The sequence below is a fragment of the Dromiciops gliroides genome, chromosome 3 (genome assembly GCF_019393635.1).
Source record: "Dromiciops gliroides isolate mDroGli1 chromosome 3, mDroGli1.pri, whole genome shotgun sequence".
NCBI classification, from domain to species: Eukaryota; Metazoa; Chordata; class Mammalia; order Microbiotheria; family Microbiotheriidae; genus Dromiciops; species Dromiciops gliroides.
Genome location: NC_057863.1, coordinates 666,339,690 through 666,359,378, shown reverse-complemented (window position 1 = coordinate 666,359,378; position 19,689 = coordinate 666,339,690). Strand labels below are relative to the sequence as shown.

Below are 19,689 nucleotides of genomic sequence, written 5' to 3'. Positions count from 1 at the left end.
ATGTGTGTGAGAGACAGAGGCAGATGGGGATAATCAGAGAGAGGGAGACAGAGACAGAGACAGAGACACAGGAAGACAAAGACAGAGGGAGAGAAAGAGACAGGGAGACAGAGACAGAGGGAGGGAGAGACAGAGACAGACCCTTTGGGGGACCTCATGTACAAGGTTTATGGTAGGAGTAGACAGGGTCTCATGAGGATGGTTGCCATCAGCACTACTAGAGGAAGTAGCCACTGTGTCTTTGGGTGTGATGGGCTTCTTCAGGCTTTCCCATCATCCCTTTATCCATCCATTCTCATCCCATTCAACCTAAGGAAGGGAGTTGGTATCCCCAACAAATTACAACAGACAACTGTCTCCACCTCACCCCTGCCCCAGCCAGGAGGGGTGTGAACAAGTTGAAATTGAGGCCTTGGGGCAAACCAGCCTAGCCTGGTAGGAGACAAGAACTGCCTAGTTCCACTTTGGAAGACTTGAGGTTGGCCCACTGTGAGTCCTTGGGAGAGGTTGGCTAGTGATACATCACAGACTCACAGGGGTTAGAAAGAAATGTTTGTGGTATGAAGAATGACTTTATCTAGAGGCCTGTTGGATCCTTGTTCAAGTTCTTACATTGACCCTCCAGCCTTTGTGCTTTCTTGGGGCTTCCTCATGTGCTTGGTTACTAGTGGTGCCCTCGCTACCCATGCTGCCCAACTCTTTCTGGTAAATCGTTTCTTCCATGACACCCTGGAAGGCACTTCTTGGTACATTCTCATGGGAGAAATGCAGCAGTCTATTCTGTGCCTCGATGAAATCTCCCCATCACCCTTTGGACCACCTGTCACTGTGACCCTTCGAACATTGGGAGGTTTCCAAGTTTTATAACCATCTAGCATTAGCTTGTGAAGAAGGAAAGAAAGAAATAAAGAGGAGGAAGAAAGGGAGAGAAGGAGGAAGAAAGAAAGGGAGAAAGTGGGGAGGAAAGAAAGGGAAGAAATGAAGGGAGGGAGAGGAGAGAGGAAGGAAGGAAAGAAGAAAGGAAAAGGTAGGAAAGGAGAGAGGGAAGGGAGGGAGAGAAGGAGGAAGGAAGGAAGGTGGCTCTTTGTACTGGGAAGCAGCCTGGGATTACAGGATATTCTTTTTTTTTTAAACAGGGCAATGAGGGTTAAGTGACTTGCCCAGGGTCACACAGTATCAAGTGTCTGAGGCTGGATTTGAACTCAGGTCCTCCTGAATCCAGGGCCGGTGTTCTATCCACTGTGTCACCTAGCTGCCCCAGTGATGGATATTCTTTTTTGTTTGTTTATTTTGTTTTTAGTGAGGCAATTGGGGTTAAGTGACTTGCCCAGAGTCACAAAGTGTCAAGTGTCTGAAGCTGGATTTGAACTCAGGTACTCCTGACTCCAGGGCCGGTGCTCTATCCACTGTGCCATCTAGCTGCCCCCGGTGATGGATATTCTTAACAAAATATGAGAATGGACCCACCAGGCAGGCTTTTGCAAGCAATTCTGTAGAGCAGACAACATCTTGTCACATAAGGTCCTGAAAGGTCCCCAGGATACAAGATCTCTCTGTTTTTACCAGGTGTTGATTTTTTAAAAAGGATAATCATTTGAGGCTGTTGAGCAACATCCTTGAAGTGGCTTGGTCAGTCAGTGAGTCAGTCCTAATGGCAGGTCCTTAAGGGCCCCCTGTGTTCAGTTGGCATTGGGTGAGGTGTTGGGGGTTGGGTCCAAAGGAAGAAACAATGCCACTTATGCTCTAGTGAGCAATGGATCGAGCTGCCCATGGCCATAGGTCTGGGACAATAGAGAGTGAACCAATACAAATACATACAAAGTAGTTACACGGGAGATACTTTGGGAAGGAGAGCGCCAGCAGTTGGGAGAAGACCAAGGAAGGCTCCATGCAGAAGATGGCACCTGAAGCAAATCTTCAAAATTTAGGGAGAGACTCCAGGATGCAGAGGGAAGGAGGGAAGGCATTCCTGGCATGTCTGATGGCTGCAAAAGCGTGGAGATAGGAGATGGATGGTCCAGTATGAGGACCAAAAAGAAGGCCAGGTAGGCGGAGTCCCAGAGTGTGAGGGAGGGAATTTCATGTTCAATCTATGTTAAGGTCATTCTAGTTTCCTTGGGAAACACACACACACACACACACACACACACACACACAGCCCAGGAGAGACCCCTGTTTAATGACCTTGTGATTGTGGCTGTCCAATGAGTCCCAAAGCAGGAGGGATGCTGTTGACCAAGGTGTATGATGCTGGCATGGAGCATGGAGAGTAAGGGGTGAGGCCCTCGGGGTCCTAGGGGCTTGAGGATTACGAGCCTCAGCTGTCCCCGGACCACCTCCGGAAGATCCAGGACTACTCCAAAACCGTCGGGCTGCCAACTCCCACCCCCAAGCCCCGATGAAGGGATGAGGGTTGCCTGGTGGGCAGACAGCCTATTGGCAGGCACATAATGACAGACGGGGATTCTGGACAGGCAGAGCAGGGGATGGACCCGGTCTGGAAGCAGAAATTGGTCTGGCCTCTGACTTGGGTAGGAAACGGGGCAGCCTGGGGCAACAAGGAGGCAGCCCTGGGGCCTCTAGGAAGCAACACAACAGGTACCCAGACAAGCAGAAGACAAGACGGGGAAGCTTGTATTCTGTGTGCAGGAGGATGTGTGTACTGGGTGTGCGTGTGAACATGTGCAAGTGTGTGCATCAGTCCAGAGGCGGTCAGGTCAGAATGCTCGGCCCTCAGGTGGGGAAGGGGCGGGTCTGAAAGGGCGGGGCGGGGCTCAGTTGTTAGGGTGAGGAAGCCACCCCCCGCCCCAAACTGGACGGCCAAGGGGGAAGGTGAGGGGGGTGGTCCGAGGCGTAAAAGCAGGAGAGGGTGAGAAGCGGAGGGCCTCCCAAATCCTCGTGGGTTGACTGGGGCACCGGGGAAAGGGGGGGGGATCAGGATGGGGGAGCGGGGGGGAGGGGCAAAGCCTCAGGTGGGCGGGTCACGGGAGGGGGGACCTAGTTGGAGGCGGGGAGGGAACGAAAGGGCTTGGGGTCCCACTCGCGCAGAGAAGGGGCGGGAGAGGTTTGGGGGCGTGGGGAGGGGCGAGGTCTCTTCTGCCGGCTGGGAGAGGGAGGGACGGGAGAGGGGGAGGAGAGAGAGACACACACACACTCGGAGAGGGAGAGAGGGAGAGACAGAGAGAGAGAGAGGGAGAGGGAGAGCAGGCGGCAGGAGAGAGGGAGAGGGAAGGAAGGAAGGAAGCAAGGAGGAGGAGGAGGAGGAAGGAGCGGGAGGCGGCAGCGGCGGCGGCGGCTGCCGGAGGAGGAGAAGGAGGAGGAGGAGGAGAAGGAGGAGGAATCCCGAAGCCTCCGCCAAGCCTGCCAGCCGCGAGGGGGGCGGGGAAGGAGGGAGCCCGGAGCCAGGAGCCGGGAGCCCACCCGGAGGCGGACGAGGGGGCGGCCCGAGGAGGGAGGGGGCGTTCTGCGGATGCCCAGGGCCTGGCCCGGCCCGAGGGGGGGGTGAGGTCCCCGGCCCTCCCCTCCCCCCTCCCCCCCTCCGGGGTGCTGGGGCATGGCCTGAGGGGGGGTCTCTGTCTTCGGGGGGGTGGGGGGTGGGGAGGGAGGGGGGACAGGGGGCCGCGGGCGCCGCCGACCGGGACCCAGCAGCCCCGCCGGTCAGGTAAGGGGGACTGGGGGCGTGGGGGGCAGGGTTTGGAACATGTGTGAGTGCGGATAGAAAAGATGGGGGGTGGGCGCTCCGAGCCGTCTTTAGCCGCTGCCTCCCCCATTTGGGGGAAGGTGAGGGGCTGGGGGAGGGGAACGGTTGCCCTGGGCAACGTTGAATTGGGTTACGCCCCAGTCCCCGGTGCCCTGTCCCAGATCCCGAGCCTAGCGGGGAAGGGGGTTGGGGCCCTGGGGGGGGCCCTGGTGCCCGTCGCCCCCAAACCGTGGCCTTGCTGCTCCACTCCTACCTTCCTAGTCTCCTGGGTTTGGGTGCTTCTTCTCCTGTTCTACCCCCCTCTCCCTGGCCACTCCCCCATCCCCCGTTGTCTCCTGTCCCCGGTGTCCCTCACCTCTCATCCCCGGTCCCACCAGCCTTCCTAGCGCCTCTGTCCCCCTTGTCCTCTCTGACCCCATCTGTCTTTGTCTTCTCTGGCCCTTCGTCTCTCCCCAGCGCCCCCACCCATCCCTCTTGTCCTTTCTCCTCATTCTCTGTCACCCCATCTCTTGTCTCCGGCCCTCTTTTTTGTCCTCTGGCCCCTTTGTTCTCCCTACCTATTTTTTCCTTCTCTTCATCATCTCCCGTGTCTTTCTCTCCCCTCTTTCCACTCTTTCATCCCAGGCCACCCTGAAGCCTCACCTCATGCTCCCTCTGTCCGTCCCCCCACCCCTTCTCCTCCACTCAGTGAGGCCTGGGCCTCCATGCCCTTCTTCTCCATCCCCCAGAGGCCCCTTCTCCCGAGCCTCCTCCAGCTGGGCTCTCTGCTCTCCCTCCCGCCCCCCCCCCATTTTTGGCCTCATCTAGACTGGAGGGCTCCCCTCATTCTCTCTTGGTCCTGGTTTTCCTCTCTTCCTGCCGCCCCTCTCCTCTCTCCCATGGATCCCCATGTCTCCTGCCATCTCTCTTCCTGCTGCCTTCTCTCCTCTTTCCCATGCTCCTCTCCACCCCTCCCCAGCGCTTGCCAGGATTCTTTAACCCCGTGCCCCATTAACACCTCAGTCCCCTTCTCCCACTGCTCCCCTTATTCCCCTCATTCAGCTTGCACTATGCCACTCTTCCCTTTCCTCTTCTTGCACCCCTCCCCCAAGCCTCTTATTCCCACCCCCTTTCCCCAGGCTCCGGCCAGTCTCCCCCTTTGCATCCTCATTACAACCTGGTTCTCATCCCTTTCCCCTCATTACACCTTCCGCTGCCCTCCCCCACCTCCAGTCTCATTCCTTCTCAGTTCCTGGAAAGCCTCCCTTGTCCATCCTGGAGCCCCTTCTTTGACCTTCCTCCTTCTTCCTCTTACCTGCCCCCCATTACCCGCTACTCCCCTCTTCTCTCCCCCACCTCCGTCCAGTCTCTCTCTGTCCTCCCCCAGGAGCCTCCTGTCTCCCCTTCCCTTCTTTCCCTTCTCTCCATTTCGCCCACCTCAACCACACTCGTTCTCCTTTCTTTCTCCCTCAGCCTCGCCTTGCCCAGTGTCCCCTTGGCCACCCCTCACCCCATACCCCCTGTTTCCCCTTTTCTCTTCCCCCCCCCCAGGGCTGCCATCCTCAGCCTGTCTCCTCACCAGCTGCGTTCTAGCTATTCTTAGCTACCGGCGCGCTTGATTCATGCCGCCCCGGCGATGTGTGCCAGCTCCCGCCCTCAGCCCAGGGCTGGGGGGAAGGGGGAGCCAGTGTTTGTCCAGGGCTGGGGGCGTGGGGGGTTCTGATGCTAGCCCTGGGAGGGAAGGAGGCAGGTCTGCAGGCAGATGGAGTCAGGTATCCGCTCTGGGTGGTTTGTGGGGGGGCGAGCTGAGTCTCTGGGAACCCCATGCCCCCAGTTCCATCAGGGCTGAGGTCAGCAGGAGCATTGGGTTGGGGATCATATGACTAGATGTCAAATCTTGAGGGAAAGAGGAGCCGGGAGGAGTGGGGGGTTGCCAGGGTTCCTGTGAGAAAAATGCTTCCAACACATTTTGTCCTCCCCTCACCCCCCTCCCAAAGTCAGTTGGGCTTTGGCTGCTTTGGATCTCCATGGAAACCCAGGAGCCTGGCCTTACTTGGGGTGGGGGTGGGGGTGGGGGGTGGGACAAAATCATGCAGTCTAGTTTCCAGGGCTGAGGGGAAGGGGCTAGACAAGGGGGTGGTCTTAAGCCAACTCCTTTTTCCACCTCAGGACCACCTCCTTATACAGCCTCAGTTGAGGAGGAAGAAAAGGGAGGGGGGAGGAAAGAGAGAGAGTGAGAAGAGGAAGGGGGAGAGAGACAGAGAGAGAGCAAGGTGGGGGCAGGGAAGAGAGGGGGGAGAGAGAAGGAGAGGGGGAAGAGAGGGGAGAGAGAAGGGGAGGGGGGCCAGAAAGAGGAAAGAGGAAGAGGAGAGAGGGAGGGGAGAAAGGGAGGGAGGGAGGGAGGGAGGGAGAGAGAGAGAGAGAGAGAGAGAGAGAGAGAGAGAGAGAGAGAGAGAGGTCCCCTTACTTCATTCCCTACAGTAGCACACCCACTCTGCATCCACTATCCTTCCATCTACCTGCTATCCCTCCATCCCCATCTATTTTTGTCATAATTGACCCCTCACCCAGTTCCCATCACCCTAGCTACCACCCCATTGGTACCACTACCACCACCACCAATGCATCAGTCCTCCTTTGTGCCACACCCACCCCATCCCCATCCAAGGCCTTGTTCCCCTCCATCCATCCTATGCTGTCCCCCTCCCAGTCTTCACCCAAATCTATTTGGTTGCTCCAGCACTCCTCCCCAGTGTCCTACCCCACAATGTCCCCATTCACCACATTTCCCTTTGGGGACAGTTACCTTGACAACACCCTTCAGATACCTTGTCAAACTCCACATATACTCCCAGAGTCACCCCGACTTCCCCAGCTGCCGTCCAGCCGCCCCCATCTCCCCCATTCTTCCCAGTGCCAGGGCACCTGAGCTGGGCCAGGGTGAGAAGCCAGGCCAGGGCAAGAGGGCAGGCTACCTGTCAGGCTGCTCTGCTCCCGTGCCTAATTTTAGCAGTGTTTGCAGTGGCTTGGCAAAGTGGGCCAGTAGTTCCCGCGGTGATTCCTCGGTTTCTGGGACACGGCTACGCTGGGTCAGCCGCAAAGTGGGGCGGATGGGGGGGGGATCCAAGGACAAGGGCAAGGAGACAGCTTGGGGCCGCGTGCGTGTAGACGACTCGTGTGTGGGGCACGTCTCGGGGTGAGGGAGGGCGGTGACCACTTCTGTACCCAGACGGCCACTGTGCGAGGTGGCAGCTGTTGCTTCCGCCCCTCCACGTGCTCCCCATCTGGGGAGGGGACGAGTGCCCCTCTGCGTGGGAACCTGCTGTTTGCCTCCTTTGCCTGTGTCCAGCAGGACAGGAGGGAGGAACAGAGGAGCCCCCCGCCCGGAAGCCAGACGGAGCTTGATGGGCCATGAGCCTTCACATCAGTTCTTCCCAGCCCCTGGAAGCCCCTCATTGTGAAATCCCTGCTCCCACCTCTTCTGCCTTCCCACAACCCTGGGGTGAGCAGCCGCTGTCTCTTCCAGCTGCCTGTGATGCTGCGGCTCCCTGTGGCCCCGCGGCCCCACGATGCCCCGAAGCCCCGTGTCCAGCGAGGAGGAGCGACGCAGTGTGAGCGAGTGCCCCGAAGCGGGCTCCGAGTCCGACAGCTCCCGGGACGGCCCGGGGAGGGGACCCAAAGGGGCCCGGGGCCGGGCTGGGGGGGCTGGCATTAGCCTGGCCTCTGCCCGCCGCCTTCAGGGCCGCTCCATGTCGGTGCCCGACGACGCCCACTTCAGTATGATGGTCTTCCGGATTGGGATCCCAGATCTGCATCAGACTGTGAGTGGGGAGGGTCTGGATTGGACCGGGAGGCCACAGGTTGGACACATGTGGGAACCCAGGCACGGAGAGACAAACTTCAGATCCTCCGATATACTAGTAGTACCTTTAGGGGACGGGGGAGGCTGGAGATGCCCCCAGGAGGCAGAGGGATGGGCTCTGAGCAGCTACTCTGGTCTTCCCCCTACCCTCAGAAAGGCCCACCTCCCTTCTGACCCTCTGCACACTCTCGTCCCTACCCCAGAAATGTCTGCGGTTCAATCCGGATGCCACCATCTGGGCTGCCAAGCAGCAAGTCCTGTGTGCCCTGAGCGAAAGTCTCCAGGATGTGCTTAACTACGGGCTGTTCCAGCCAGCGTCCTCTGGCCGGGATGCCAACTTCCTGGAGGAGGAGCGGCTGCTCCGAGAATACCCCCAGTCCTTTGAGAAGGGCGTGCCCTACCTCGAGGTAAGCGCATCCCTGGCCTCGGTTGGCCCGGCTCTCTCACCCCAGCCTCCTTTCAAGGCACAAACTCACCTAGAACCCTCGAGGCTTCCACGCCTTCCAATGACTTTCTGCCAGGTGGTGCTCTTTGAAAGGAGAGCGCTAGAATTGTTGGACTGGAGCTGGGGCACAGCACTTCGCCAGGCCTGGAGCTGGAGCCATCCCCATTTTTTTTTTTTTTTTGGCGGGGCAATGAGGGTTAAGTGACTTGCCCAGGGTCACCACACAGCTAGTAAGTGTCGAGTGTCTGAGGTCGGATTTGAACTCAGGTCCTCCTGACTCCAGGGCCAGCGCTTTACCCACTGCGCCACCTAGCTGCCTCTCGACTGACTTGCATTCGAGGCGAGGGACCTGGAGGGAGATGGCCAGAGAAGTAACAAGTGGCAGCAGCCTTTAGGTGGCCACTCCAGGGTTTTCTCCCCCATTCCACACTCCCTCGGGGTCAGCTGAAGAACATGCCTCTCCAGCTTTGGTAGATCAGAACCCCAGCACTTCAAGTCCCTTAGCCCCCTGGGGTTAAAGGTAAAGTGAAAGGAGTTGGTGGCCTCTGGCCCCTTCCCAATCCCCTTGCCCCAGGTCCTCCTGTAGTCCTTTCTCCAAAGGTCCCCCCCCCCACCCCGCCCCAGGTAACGATCAACTACTGATATATGTTCCAGTCACCCATAGTGGCCATGACCCCAACTTCCCCAGGACAATAGCGTACAGACTGACTGCTGGCCCCTGGGGTCCCAGAACACTTCGTGCTCCCCTTAAGACTTCATTTTCAGAGCTCTCCTGGCCCCTGGATAGACTGGATAGTTGGTGTGGATAGACACTTGGGGTTATCACTCCCCGCTTTTCATCCCGGGAACCCCCATCTCTGCTCCCCTTCACATGACACCCATTGCTTGCTTGTCTCCTTTGCTCAGCCTGAGTTGGGGGCAGGAGAATGAGGGGTACTTCCCTTCCCCTCCCTGCTCATCCCCTCATTGTCCCCCAGACTTGGGCTCCCTCTCTAGCTCAATGGCTCCCTGACTCTGTCTCATGTCTCTAACTTCACCTCCCATTCTGCCTCAGTTCCGATACAAGACCCGGGTTTACAAACAGACCAATCTGGATGAGAAGCAGCTAGCAAAACTCCACACCAAGGTGAAAGAAGGGACTCTCACTCCATCATCTGTTCTATCCCTGTGACACCTCCAGCCGCCCTCCCATATCTCCTCCTCTCATCTCCTCCCTCCATATGTGAGCCTCAGAATCCCTCCCAGGTCTCCTCAAATTCTTCTAATCAATCACATGGGCTCATCTCTAGTGCTTGAGAAATTTAAAAGCACTATAGACATGAGCTATTATTCTATCCTGAGACTCTCCACCATCCCTTCCCATCTCCCTGGTACCCTTATCCCTTGGATCTTTACATTGCCCACTTTGCCCGCTGTATTCTTCACCCAACTATCCATATCCTTTATCCCATGAGTGTCAACACCCTCCATGCCCATTACACTCTCTCAGGAACTGCCATGTCCTTCCTCCTGCAATTCTTCATCTATCTACCTTCCTACCTACCTATCTCTCTGCCTGTCTGTCTGCCTGCCTGCCTGTTTATCTGTGTATTCCTTTCTCTACATCTCTGATTTCTCTTACATTGCAAAAGGGTGGGATGGGGCTGGGGAGGAGGGAAGCTGCTGTGGGTCCCACTTCAATTTCCTCAAATAGAAGGTAAGCTCCCTGAGGGCAAAAGATGTTTGATTCTTGTCTGTAGCCCCAGCTCCTAGTGCAGAGTCCTGCATATAGTGGGTGCTTAATAAATGCTTGTTGAATTATTGAGTTTAATTGACTGACTGTCATAGCCTTCCTGTGTTCCTTCCTCATTTCTGGTTCCTCCAAGCATCCTCTGTTGACCCTTCATAGACTTCTTTTGGGATTCCCTATTTCTCATCCAGGAACACTCCATTCCTATCCCTTATCTTTATCCCCTCCCCAACTCATTTCATCTCCCTCAGCTCCCATCCCCTGACAGGGACAGGGCCGGGAATACCCAAGTCCATGAGAGGAGGGAGGTAGAGGATGTTTGACATTGGGAGAGAGTGATCCCAAACCCCTACCATCCCTCATTCCTTTTTTTTTGTAAGGCAATTGGGGTTAATTGACTTGCCCAGGGTCACACAGCTAGTAAGTGTTAAGTGTCTGAGGCCGGATTTGAACTCAGGTCTTCCTGACTCCAGGGCCGGTACTCTATCCACTGAGCCGCCTAGCTACCCCTACCATCCCTCATTCTTTCCCCAACCTCTGGGCATCATCTCTACTCTTCCATGGCCTTAAGTATGCTGTTCTTTGTGTGTGTATGTGTGTGTGTGTGTGTGTGTATGTGCGTGTGCATGTCCTGACCTAGACCGGGTTGAAGAAGTTTCTGGAGTATGTACAGCTTGGCACATCCGACAAGGTGGCAAGACTGTTGGACAAGGGGCTGGACCCCAATTATCATGACTCTGACTCAGGAGGTATGATTGATCTAGAGGGTGCTGGGGATTAGAGGGGTGGGGCTTGGGGCTTGGGGGCTGGGAATCGGAGATGAGGAACTATTGGAACTATTCAGAGGTTGGCAGAAGCCAGAGATCACTCCAGGAGGTGAGGGTCCAGCCCTGGTGGATTGGGAATGTATTAGAGGACTAAAGGGGTTAAGAATCTGGAGGACAAGGGGGTCCGGGGGATTAAGATGAAGAGGTCCTGGGAGGTTAAGGGGAGCTATGGGATTGCTAGGTTGGGGGTTGGAGTCTGGGGACATTACAGATGGTGAAAGCTTACAGGCTAAGGTGTTAGGAGGCAAGGCATTTCTGAGGATCTGGGAGCTTAGGAATTCTGGGAGTTGGGCGGCAGAGGACCAAGGGGTTCTGGGGTCCAAGGGACTGGGTTTGAGGGGCCAGATGACAGGAGGGTTTGGAGTACTGAAGGTAAAATTTAGGGGAGGAAATGATAGCAATCATTGAGTGTTTGAAGAACACTTATGGGGTGCAGCTGTGTTCTGTAACCCCTAAGGCAAACGTAGGAGCAGTGAGTGACAGCTACAAATGTTCTGTGACTAGATTTGAGCGACTGAGGGGCAAGGTTACAGGGTTTACAGGCTCAGGAGGTCTGAGGATGTAGAGGAACTGGGGAATTCTGGGGGGTTAAGGGACTAAAGGACTTGGAGATTTGGTGTTTTGGCAGGACGCATGTTCCAAGTTAGAGGATTGGGCTCCAGATCCTGAGGACTAGAAGACTGGGGAGCAGGAGATCATGAATTGGGGGCAGGGGGCCAGGGGCTGGAAGGAGGTTAAAGAGGTGGAGTGGGCTCTGGCCTCAGGCTCTGGGCTCATGAAGTGGAGAAAATGGGGGAAGAGGGGACAGGCTGGAGGACATAAGAATACCCCTAACCCTTCCTCAGAGACGCCCCTGACGCTGGCAGCCCAGATCGAGGGCTCGGTGGATGTGATCCGCACACTGTGCTTGGGTGGAGCCCACATTGACTTCCGGGCTCGGGATGGCATGACGGCGCTGCATAAGGCTGTGTGTGCCCGGCACTGCATGGCCCTCACGGTGAGACCCCATTCCACACAAGGAGACCCCCAGAAAGGCTTGTTCTTCCCCAAAAGAGCCCACTTAGACACCCTAGATATTCCCCAGCAGTCATGCTGGAAAGACTCCTTCAGCAAAGACCCCTAAGAACTCTCCCAAAGAGAGACCACCCAGGAAAATTCCCCAGAGACTCTCCAGAGACTTCAGAGAGAGACATTTCAACAGGGACCCTTCCAAGGTTTTCAGAGATCTCCCGGAGAAGTTCTGAAATCTCTGTTCTTCACTCTCCCTTCCAAACAAAGCACCAAACGCAAATGAGCAAAGACACCCCCCCCCAGGATCTTTTAATAAAGACCCTCCACAGATTCCTCAGAGATCTCCTCAAAGAGAGGCCTCTCAGAGGACTACCTCCCTTAGACAGTCTCCCAGGTGACTCTGACTTGCCCCCGGGATGCCCTCTCCTCGTCCCTCCCTGGCCCCTACCTCTCCACAGACCCAACAAGCCATAAACGTTTAGTGACCCCTGAGCTTTCTGTCTCTGGAGCTCCCCTTTTTAGGAGGCTTAAAGCCCTGAATGCAAATTCTGTTGCCTCCTCTCCTTGTCCCTTGTCCTATTCTCTGGGGCTAAGCAGAATAGGTCAATCCCTCTTCCTGGGACTAGCCCTTCAAATATCTATGCCTAGCAATCTTGTGCCTCCCAAGGCTGTTCCAAGCCCTTTGGGTCAAGCCTTCTGTGGCATAAGTGTGAGACTCTTCCCCATTCTGGCTGCTCTTCTCTCTCAGTCCATCTTCCTTGGGTGTGGTGGGTTTTAGAGTTGAATACAAAACCTCAGATGTGGCCTGGCACACCCCTCTTAATGCTCCTGGAGGGTTTGTTAGCCTCCTTGGCTGCTCTGCCTCCAGACTGCTGCAGCTTGAGCTGGGGTCTGCTGGACCTGCCCATCTTCATATTCCCATCTCAGATTTCTGAGGCTGAACACCCCGACTGTCCTCACACACCTCAAGTCCAGACTCACTTCCCTCTGGGGCCTCTAAATGCCTGGATATGCTCTCTTCTGGCTCTGCCTCCAGCCCCTGAACACCTGCATAACTATTCAGTGTAGCAAGAACACTAAAGACTGTTGGGAAAGACGGGTTCAGATCACTCATTTGATGACCTTGAACAATCTCTTATCCTTTTTTTTTGTTTGTTTTTTGTTTTTTGTTTTTTTTAGTGAGGCAATTGGGGTTAAGTGACTTGCCCAGGGTCACACAGCTAGTAAGTGTTAAGTGTCTGAGGCCAGATTTGAACTCAGGTACTCCTGACTCCAGGGCCGGTGCTCTATCCACTGCGCCACCTAGCTGCCCCTGGATTAGATATTTCTAAGACCTTCTCCTCTTCTCTGAGTGTAGTGAGTGAGCCCAGGAAGCCAGGGCCGCTTCCCTTCCCTTCCCATTGGCTTCCCCCTTTACCCTCCATTTGATCCCTTATGCTGCCTCTTGGGATCAAACACACAGAACTGTGGAATGATAAGACCCTGAGGCTGGGAATAGTGGAGCTGAGAGGGACCTTGGAGCAGGGTGTGTCTGTCAGAGCTGGGAGGGAACTTAAAGAATGGGATGGAGCTTAGAACACAAGGAAATGATCGTGGGTAAGAAGAGTTGTAGAATAGGCACTCTAAGAGTTGGGAGGCAGCCTAGAACACAGACTGTCAGAGCTTAGGGATGCTTTGGGAGATCCAGTATGATGACATGGGCCAGAGAAACCCTCTAGTCTGACACTCATTTTGAAGAATAAGAAACTAAGGCAGAAGGAGGGGAAGTGACCTTTTCAAGGTCATACAGGACACTTTGGCCAAACCAAGACTAGAATCCTGGTGTCCCTCAAGTCAACAAGCATTTATTAAGTACTTACTAGGTTTAGGCTCAGTGCCAAGTTCTGAGGACACCAACATTTAAGTCCACAAATAAGTATGGCCAAGTGTGCTGATGCCTGGTTCACAAACTTCCAAGTGCTATTGGGAGCTGAATATGGGAGGTTGCTTTTGGCTGGAGGAGGGGAATACAAGGAAGGCTTCCCACAGGAAGTGGCTCCTGAACTGTACCTGGAAGGGCAGGTTAGATTTTCAGTAGGTGGATATAGGGCAAAACTTTCTTGGCAGAATTTTAGAAGGTATTATTTAAAATATGGTCAATGAGTGTTTAGAAAGGGATGCATTGGGGGCAGCTAGGTGGCGCAGTGGATAGAGCACTGGCCCTGGAGTCAGGAGTACCTGAGTTCAAATCCGGCCTCAGACACTTAACACTTACTAGCTGTGTGACCCTGGGCAAGTCACTTAACCCCAATTGCCTCACTAAAAAAAAAAAAAAAAGAAAGGGATGCATTGATCACAGAGAGCCCACATGGCTTCATCAAGATAGGGTCATAGCAAGTGAACCTCATTTCCTTCTCTCACAGAATGAATAGCTTGCTAGGTCAGGGGCATGCTGTAGGCAGAGTTAGCAAAGCAGTCGTTAAAACCTCGCCTGCTTCTCTGGTAGAAAGAATGGAGAGATGTGGGCAAGGCCATTGTTCAGTTACACAGAATCAGAACTGTTTGAATGGCCGAACCCAAAGTGTGGTCAATAATTTGCTATCGGCTTGGCAGGAAGTCTCCTCCAATGGACAGTTCCAGGGATCTGAGCCACTTAACATTTTAACAATGGCTTGCATGGAAACATGAACGATGTGTTTATCAGAATAGCAGGTGGTAAAAAAGCTGGGAGGATCAGCTGACATTATTGGAAGACACCATCTTCTTTAAAAAAGAAGATAAGCTTTAATAGAGATCGACACAAAGTCATACACTTTGGTTCAAAAAACAAACTTCCTAAGCATAAGATGGAGCAGGTATGACAATACAGCCGTTGATCTGAAAAAGATCTAAGAGTTTTAGTGATGAACTGAGATTTTGGCTAGAGTCACCCCAGTGATACACAACCAGGTCCAACAAGTTACATTCAGGACAGAATGTGTACAAGACTCTCAGAGGTGCCAGCCCCTGTACTCTGGTCTGGTCATATCCCCTCTGTAGTATTGTACTTCATTCTGGACATCACGTTTGAGGAAAGAGATGGGTAACCTGGAGCAGCTTGAGGATGACCACCATGATGGTTACTGCCATCTGAGGAGGATGTGACAGTTGTCTTCAAGTATCTGAAAGACGGTCATTGAATAAAGACGGTTTAGATCTCGTTTGCTTGAGTCCAGAGGGCAGAATCCAGGAGCCTGGAGAAAGGCTCTGTGAATACAAAAAAATCTCTACTTTGTATCAGGACAAACTTTCTAACTATTAGAGCTACCAAAGGGGAGAGAGGGCTGCCTCCCAAAGTCAGATGTTCTTCCTCCCTTGAGATCCCCAAAGCTGTCAACAGGCTGCAATGATGGGCTGAATGAAATGAACAGATCAATGTAAATTACTGCCTACACTTGGGCTCAAAAAATCAACTTCATGAGTGGAAAATGTGGGCTGGATTTAATAAGATGACATTTAATAGAAATGTAAAAGCCTACATTTGGTTTTCTTTTTTACTTCAGCTGTACAAGTACAGGATGGGAGATTGTGGCTAGATAAGCATTTATGAGAAAAAGACCTGGGGTGGGGGGCAGTTAGGAGAGCTTGAGCTCACCGCCAGTCATCGATCCAACATGGTGGCCAAATCATGGACTGTATAAAGAGAATACCAGCACCTGGAGTGAGGGAGGTGATAGTCCCACTAGGCTTTGTCCTCAGATGACATGTGGAGAACTGTGTCCAGGTGAGGGGGGCATGTTTTAGACAGGACCGGGACAAACAGGAGCAGCCTTCACATCCCGGAAGGGTTGGATTACACCTGACCATGAGGGCCAGAATGAGAGACAGAGAGATTTCATCAGGATGTCAAGAAAAACTTCCCAGCAACCGCAACTGTCCTTGAGTGCTAGAGGCCACCTTGAGGGAGGTGTATGTTAAAATTTTTATTCTTTTTTTTTTTTTGATGAACAAAAATCCACCTTCTCTACCTCCTGGCTGCTGGTGGAAGGAGTTTCTGCTCAGAGAGCTCCCCAGGCTGGTGAGATAACAAGTCCAGGCTGGGTGAGATGGCCTTTGAGATCCATTCGGCTTTAGAAAATAAGATTGTGAGGATTGGAACCCAGATCTTCAGAGTCCAATTCTGGCATTTTTCCCTGCTAAATTTAACCCAAATCCAACATTTGTATTTTAATGAAGATGAAACAAGGGATAACTGAATGCTTTAGAGAAAGAGGGAAAGGTAAATGATTTGGGTACAAAGACCAAAGGCGAATTAATACAATGTGGACAAATTGGGACCCTTGGAGGGTCAATCCCAGCTCCACCCACCCTTCATTCTATGCCCATGGGCCCTTCCTCTTCCTGTTCTCTGGTGGACCTGGAGTCAGGACTAGAATCCAGGACCAGTGTTCATTTCATCATATCTTTGTGATCATCTGATCCAACACTCACTTTTTACAGATGGAGAAACTGAGGCCAGGGAGAGGCCAAAGATTTTGAGCTGGAAAAGATCTTAGAGATCAAGTAGTTCAATACTTCACCCCCATTTTACAGAAGAGGAAACTAAAACCAATAGTTGTTAAATGACTTGGCTAAGGTTCTAAAAGTAGTAGATTAGCCAAGTCAGAATTGAATTCAGATCTTCCGGCTCCCAAAACCTGGATCTTTCCACCATGCCATGTTACCCGGTCACTTTATCAAACACCCAGTACCACCCCCATATCTGTCAAGGTTCAGAACCGGGATTTGAACCCAAGTCCCATGATTTCCAGCCCTGTCCTCTCAGCGAGATCCAGCCCCCATTTCCTTGGTTCCCTCCAGTCTCTATTCGTAGGGAGAGTCAAGGGTTCGAATTAAGCTGTGACCTCTTTTCCTTTTTTGCCTCCCTTCCAGGCTCTGCTGGATCTTGGAGGATCCCCCAACTACAAGGATCGCCGAGGGCTGACTCCCTTGTTCCACACAGCAATGGTGGGTGGAGACCCTCGATGCTGTGAACTATTGCTCTACAACCGAGCCCAGCTGGGCGTTGCTGATGAGAACGGCTGGCAGGAGATCCACCAGGTCTCTGGGCTCTAGGGTTCCTTGGGGGCGGGGCAGAGATTGGGGAGGAAGCCAGAGGGATGGGGTAGATGAGCAGGTCCCAAGGGCAGGGAAGACTGAGGGTGGCAGGTGGGGAGGTCAGATTCTGGGTTTCTGAAGGCGGGACTACCTGGAGGCTTAGGGACCAGGACTGGGGTGGACGCCCACGTCCCTGAGGTCGGTGGTGTTCTCTGGGATTGGGAGGACCCTGACATGGAGCTAGCAGGGAATGGATGCCTGGGCCCCTGGGGACAGGAAGGACTAGGGCGTTTCTGAAATGACCTTTCTCCCTTCTGTTCCTTTCCCTGATGCCCTGCTCAGGCCTGCCAGAGGGGTAACTCCCAACACCTGGAACACCTGCTGTTTTACGGGGCTGAGCCAGGTGCCCAGAATGCATCGGGGAACACAGCCTTGCACATCTGTGCTCTCTACAACAAGGTCTGTCTTTGCAGGGACCTCTCCATGTCCCCCTCCCACTCCTCCCCGGTCACCCCACACCCCACCTTGCCTTTTTTCCCCAGTCCCTCTCTCTGGGTCTACCCCATGGCCACCCACAGCCAAGAAATGTGTGTGCACTCAGCCCTCTGCTGCGTACGCTGGGGGAAGGCAGACGTCTGCTTCCGTCCTTGTCCGCAAGTTTGTAAGAGAGTGGGGCGATGCAGGCTGTGCTCAGTAAAAGGCTGTAGGTGTTGGGGGAGTATTAACAACTCCCAGAATTATGGAACGCTAGAGCTGGAAGAGCCTTTCATATGGTAACATTAGAGTTGTCAGGATGGGCTCTTTGAGCTCTTTCCTCATTTTACATTTGAGGGAACTGAGGCTCGGGGACTTGCAGGAGATCACGCAGCAGGATGGCTGGTCCTGCCGATGGTCCAGGCCTCTGGGATCCTGGAGGTTACTGAGATCTTGCTGATGTTTGCTGAGCCGGTGAAAACCCAGAGCCTTCCTTGCAGAGCCCCAGCAGTTTGGAGGTCTCCAGGACTCCCTCTCTGCTGCCTTGACTCTTCTTGGGCATCATGACCTTCCACAATCATCCCTAAGGAATCTGCCGTCCCTAGGGAGGCCTGCCTGCTACATGCATGATGAGCGCAGCTCCTTCCTTCCCTAGTTAGAGGTAGATTCCCACAAGAGCAGACACTGGTGGTGTCCCAGAATCCTAGAATTATTGAGGTACCAGAGATCTCAGCAGGTTTCTAGGACACCCTGAGAAAAGATCATCTAGCCTCCACTTGCATACCTCCAGCGATGGGAAACTCATCACCTACCAAGGGAGCCTCCTCTACTTGAAGCAGCAATTAGGAAGGTTTTTCCTTTGTCAGCCTGACACCTACTTCTCTGCACTTTGTACTTATCGCTCCTAGGTCTGTCCTCTGAAGCCGGGCAGAACAAGTCCCATCCTTCCCTCTTTCCTCTGGTAACCTTTCACATTCACCAAGCATGTATTTCTCCTCATCCCCCAAGTCTTCTCATCTCTCCCAGTTCTTTCAAAGTATCCAGCTAGGACTAAGTTTCCCATCTCGTCCTCATCCTGGCCTTTTTCCCCAAGAGTCTCCTCAAGCTTATCAATGTCCTTCCTCTAATGGGTCACAATACTCCAGATGAGAGTCTGAGCAGGGAAGGGGACAGTGGACCCATTACCAACCCCACCTAGTTCCAAACATTATGGTTCTGTTCCTGCTGCCCAAGATCAAGGTAACTTTACTGACATTACATGGCAGTCTTATAGCAGATGGATATTGCAGTCTACTCAGATCCTCAAATCTTTTTCTTTTTTGGGGGGGGTGAGGCAACTGGGGTTAAGTGACTTGCCCATGGTCACACAGCTAGTAAGTGTCAAGTGTCTGAGGTTGGATTTGAACTCAGGTCCTCCTGAATCCAGGGCCAGTGCTTTATCCACCGTGCCACCTAGCTGCTCTTCCTCAGATCTTTTTAACATGAACTGCTGTATACCCCAACCTGCTCTGTAGAGGCAGCTGTTGGCATAGTGGTCAGGAAGACCTGAATTCAAGTTCTGATTTGAACACTTACTAGCTTTGTAACCCTGGGGAGGTCATTACGTCCAACTGCCTCAGTTTCCTCATATGCAAAATGGGAATAACAATAGCACCTAGCACTGAGGGCTGTCCTGAGGACCAAATGAGATCCTATCTGTGAAACTCTTAGCAGGTGCCTGGCACATAGTAGGTGTGAGATCTTCCCCCCTCCCCTCCCCGCTATTGACCTGAAATGTCACTTCCTTGAGTCCATTCTTAAGGTCCTTTCAGTTCTGCATTCTGCTTAAAACAAGAAACGAGAGCATGAGAGAAGCCCGGATGAACTCCATCCCTGGCCATGAAAAGAACCAGTGGGTATGGTTTGGGAGAACAGAAGACCTAACCAGGGCCAGAGAACGTTTCTAGATGGAAAGAGGCCAGGGAGTGCAAACTCTGGGTCCCTGAGCTGGGTCTAAAGTCCCCGAGCTCATCATTCAAGATTGGGGGTAGGTGAACATCTGCCAAGGGAGAGGGGCTTCCAGGAGCTAAGCTGGCTTCGTTGAGAACAGGTCATTCCATGTGAGCCTTGTTTCATTTCTTTTTTTTTTTTTTTTTTTTTTTTTTTTTTTTTTTTTTTAGTGAGGCAATTGGGGTTAAGTGACTTGCCCAAGGTCACACAGCTAGTAAGTGTCAAGTGTCTGAGGCCGGATTTGAACTCAGGTCCTCCTGAATCCAAGGCCAGTGCTCTATCCACTGCGCCACCTAGCTGCCCCCTGTTTCATTTCTAAACTAGCATAGGAATGCTGGATATTGAGATTTACCTAGATTTGAACAAAGCATTTGAGAAAATATCTCATACTATTCTTGTTGGAAAAGATGGAGGGATGTAGGCTAGGGAGATGAACTTGGAACTGGTTTAATAATAGCCATTAATGGTTCAGTGTCAACTGGATGGGAACTCTCCAGTGCAGTGCCACAGGGCTCTATCTGGGTGAGGCTGCGGGGCGTGTTTTTCTCCATGGTATAGTTGTGGATGGCACAGAGTTGACACATTGGATGGCAAAGTGATGACCCAAAAAGATCATGA

General features: G+C 53.3%; 1 protein-coding gene across 2 annotated transcripts in view; it reads left to right on the top strand.

Moving 5' to 3' along the window:
* The first annotated feature begins 3,586 nt into the window (after nucleotides 1-3,586).
* The window catches only part of SHANK1 (SH3 and multiple ankyrin repeat domains 1), an 81,027-nt gene continuing 64,924 nt past the window's right edge, over nucleotides 3,587-19,689 (top strand). For both annotated transcript variants that reach the window (XM_043990788.1, XM_043990787.1), the window contains exons 1-8: nucleotides 3,587-3,661; nucleotides 7,206-7,500; nucleotides 7,745-7,948; nucleotides 9,041-9,112; nucleotides 10,356-10,464; nucleotides 11,388-11,539; nucleotides 16,444-16,611; nucleotides 16,951-17,067. In XM_043990788.1, coding sequence (XP_043846723.1) covers nucleotides 7,249-7,500; nucleotides 7,745-7,948; nucleotides 9,041-9,112; nucleotides 10,356-10,464; nucleotides 11,388-11,539; nucleotides 16,444-16,611; nucleotides 16,951-17,067 — 1,074 coding nt within the window. In that variant the 5' untranslated portion in view covers nucleotides 3,587-3,661; nucleotides 7,206-7,248. The remainder of the gene's footprint in view (nucleotides 3,662-7,205; nucleotides 7,501-7,744; nucleotides 7,949-9,040; nucleotides 9,113-10,355; nucleotides 10,465-11,387; nucleotides 11,540-16,443; nucleotides 16,612-16,950; nucleotides 17,068-19,689) is intronic.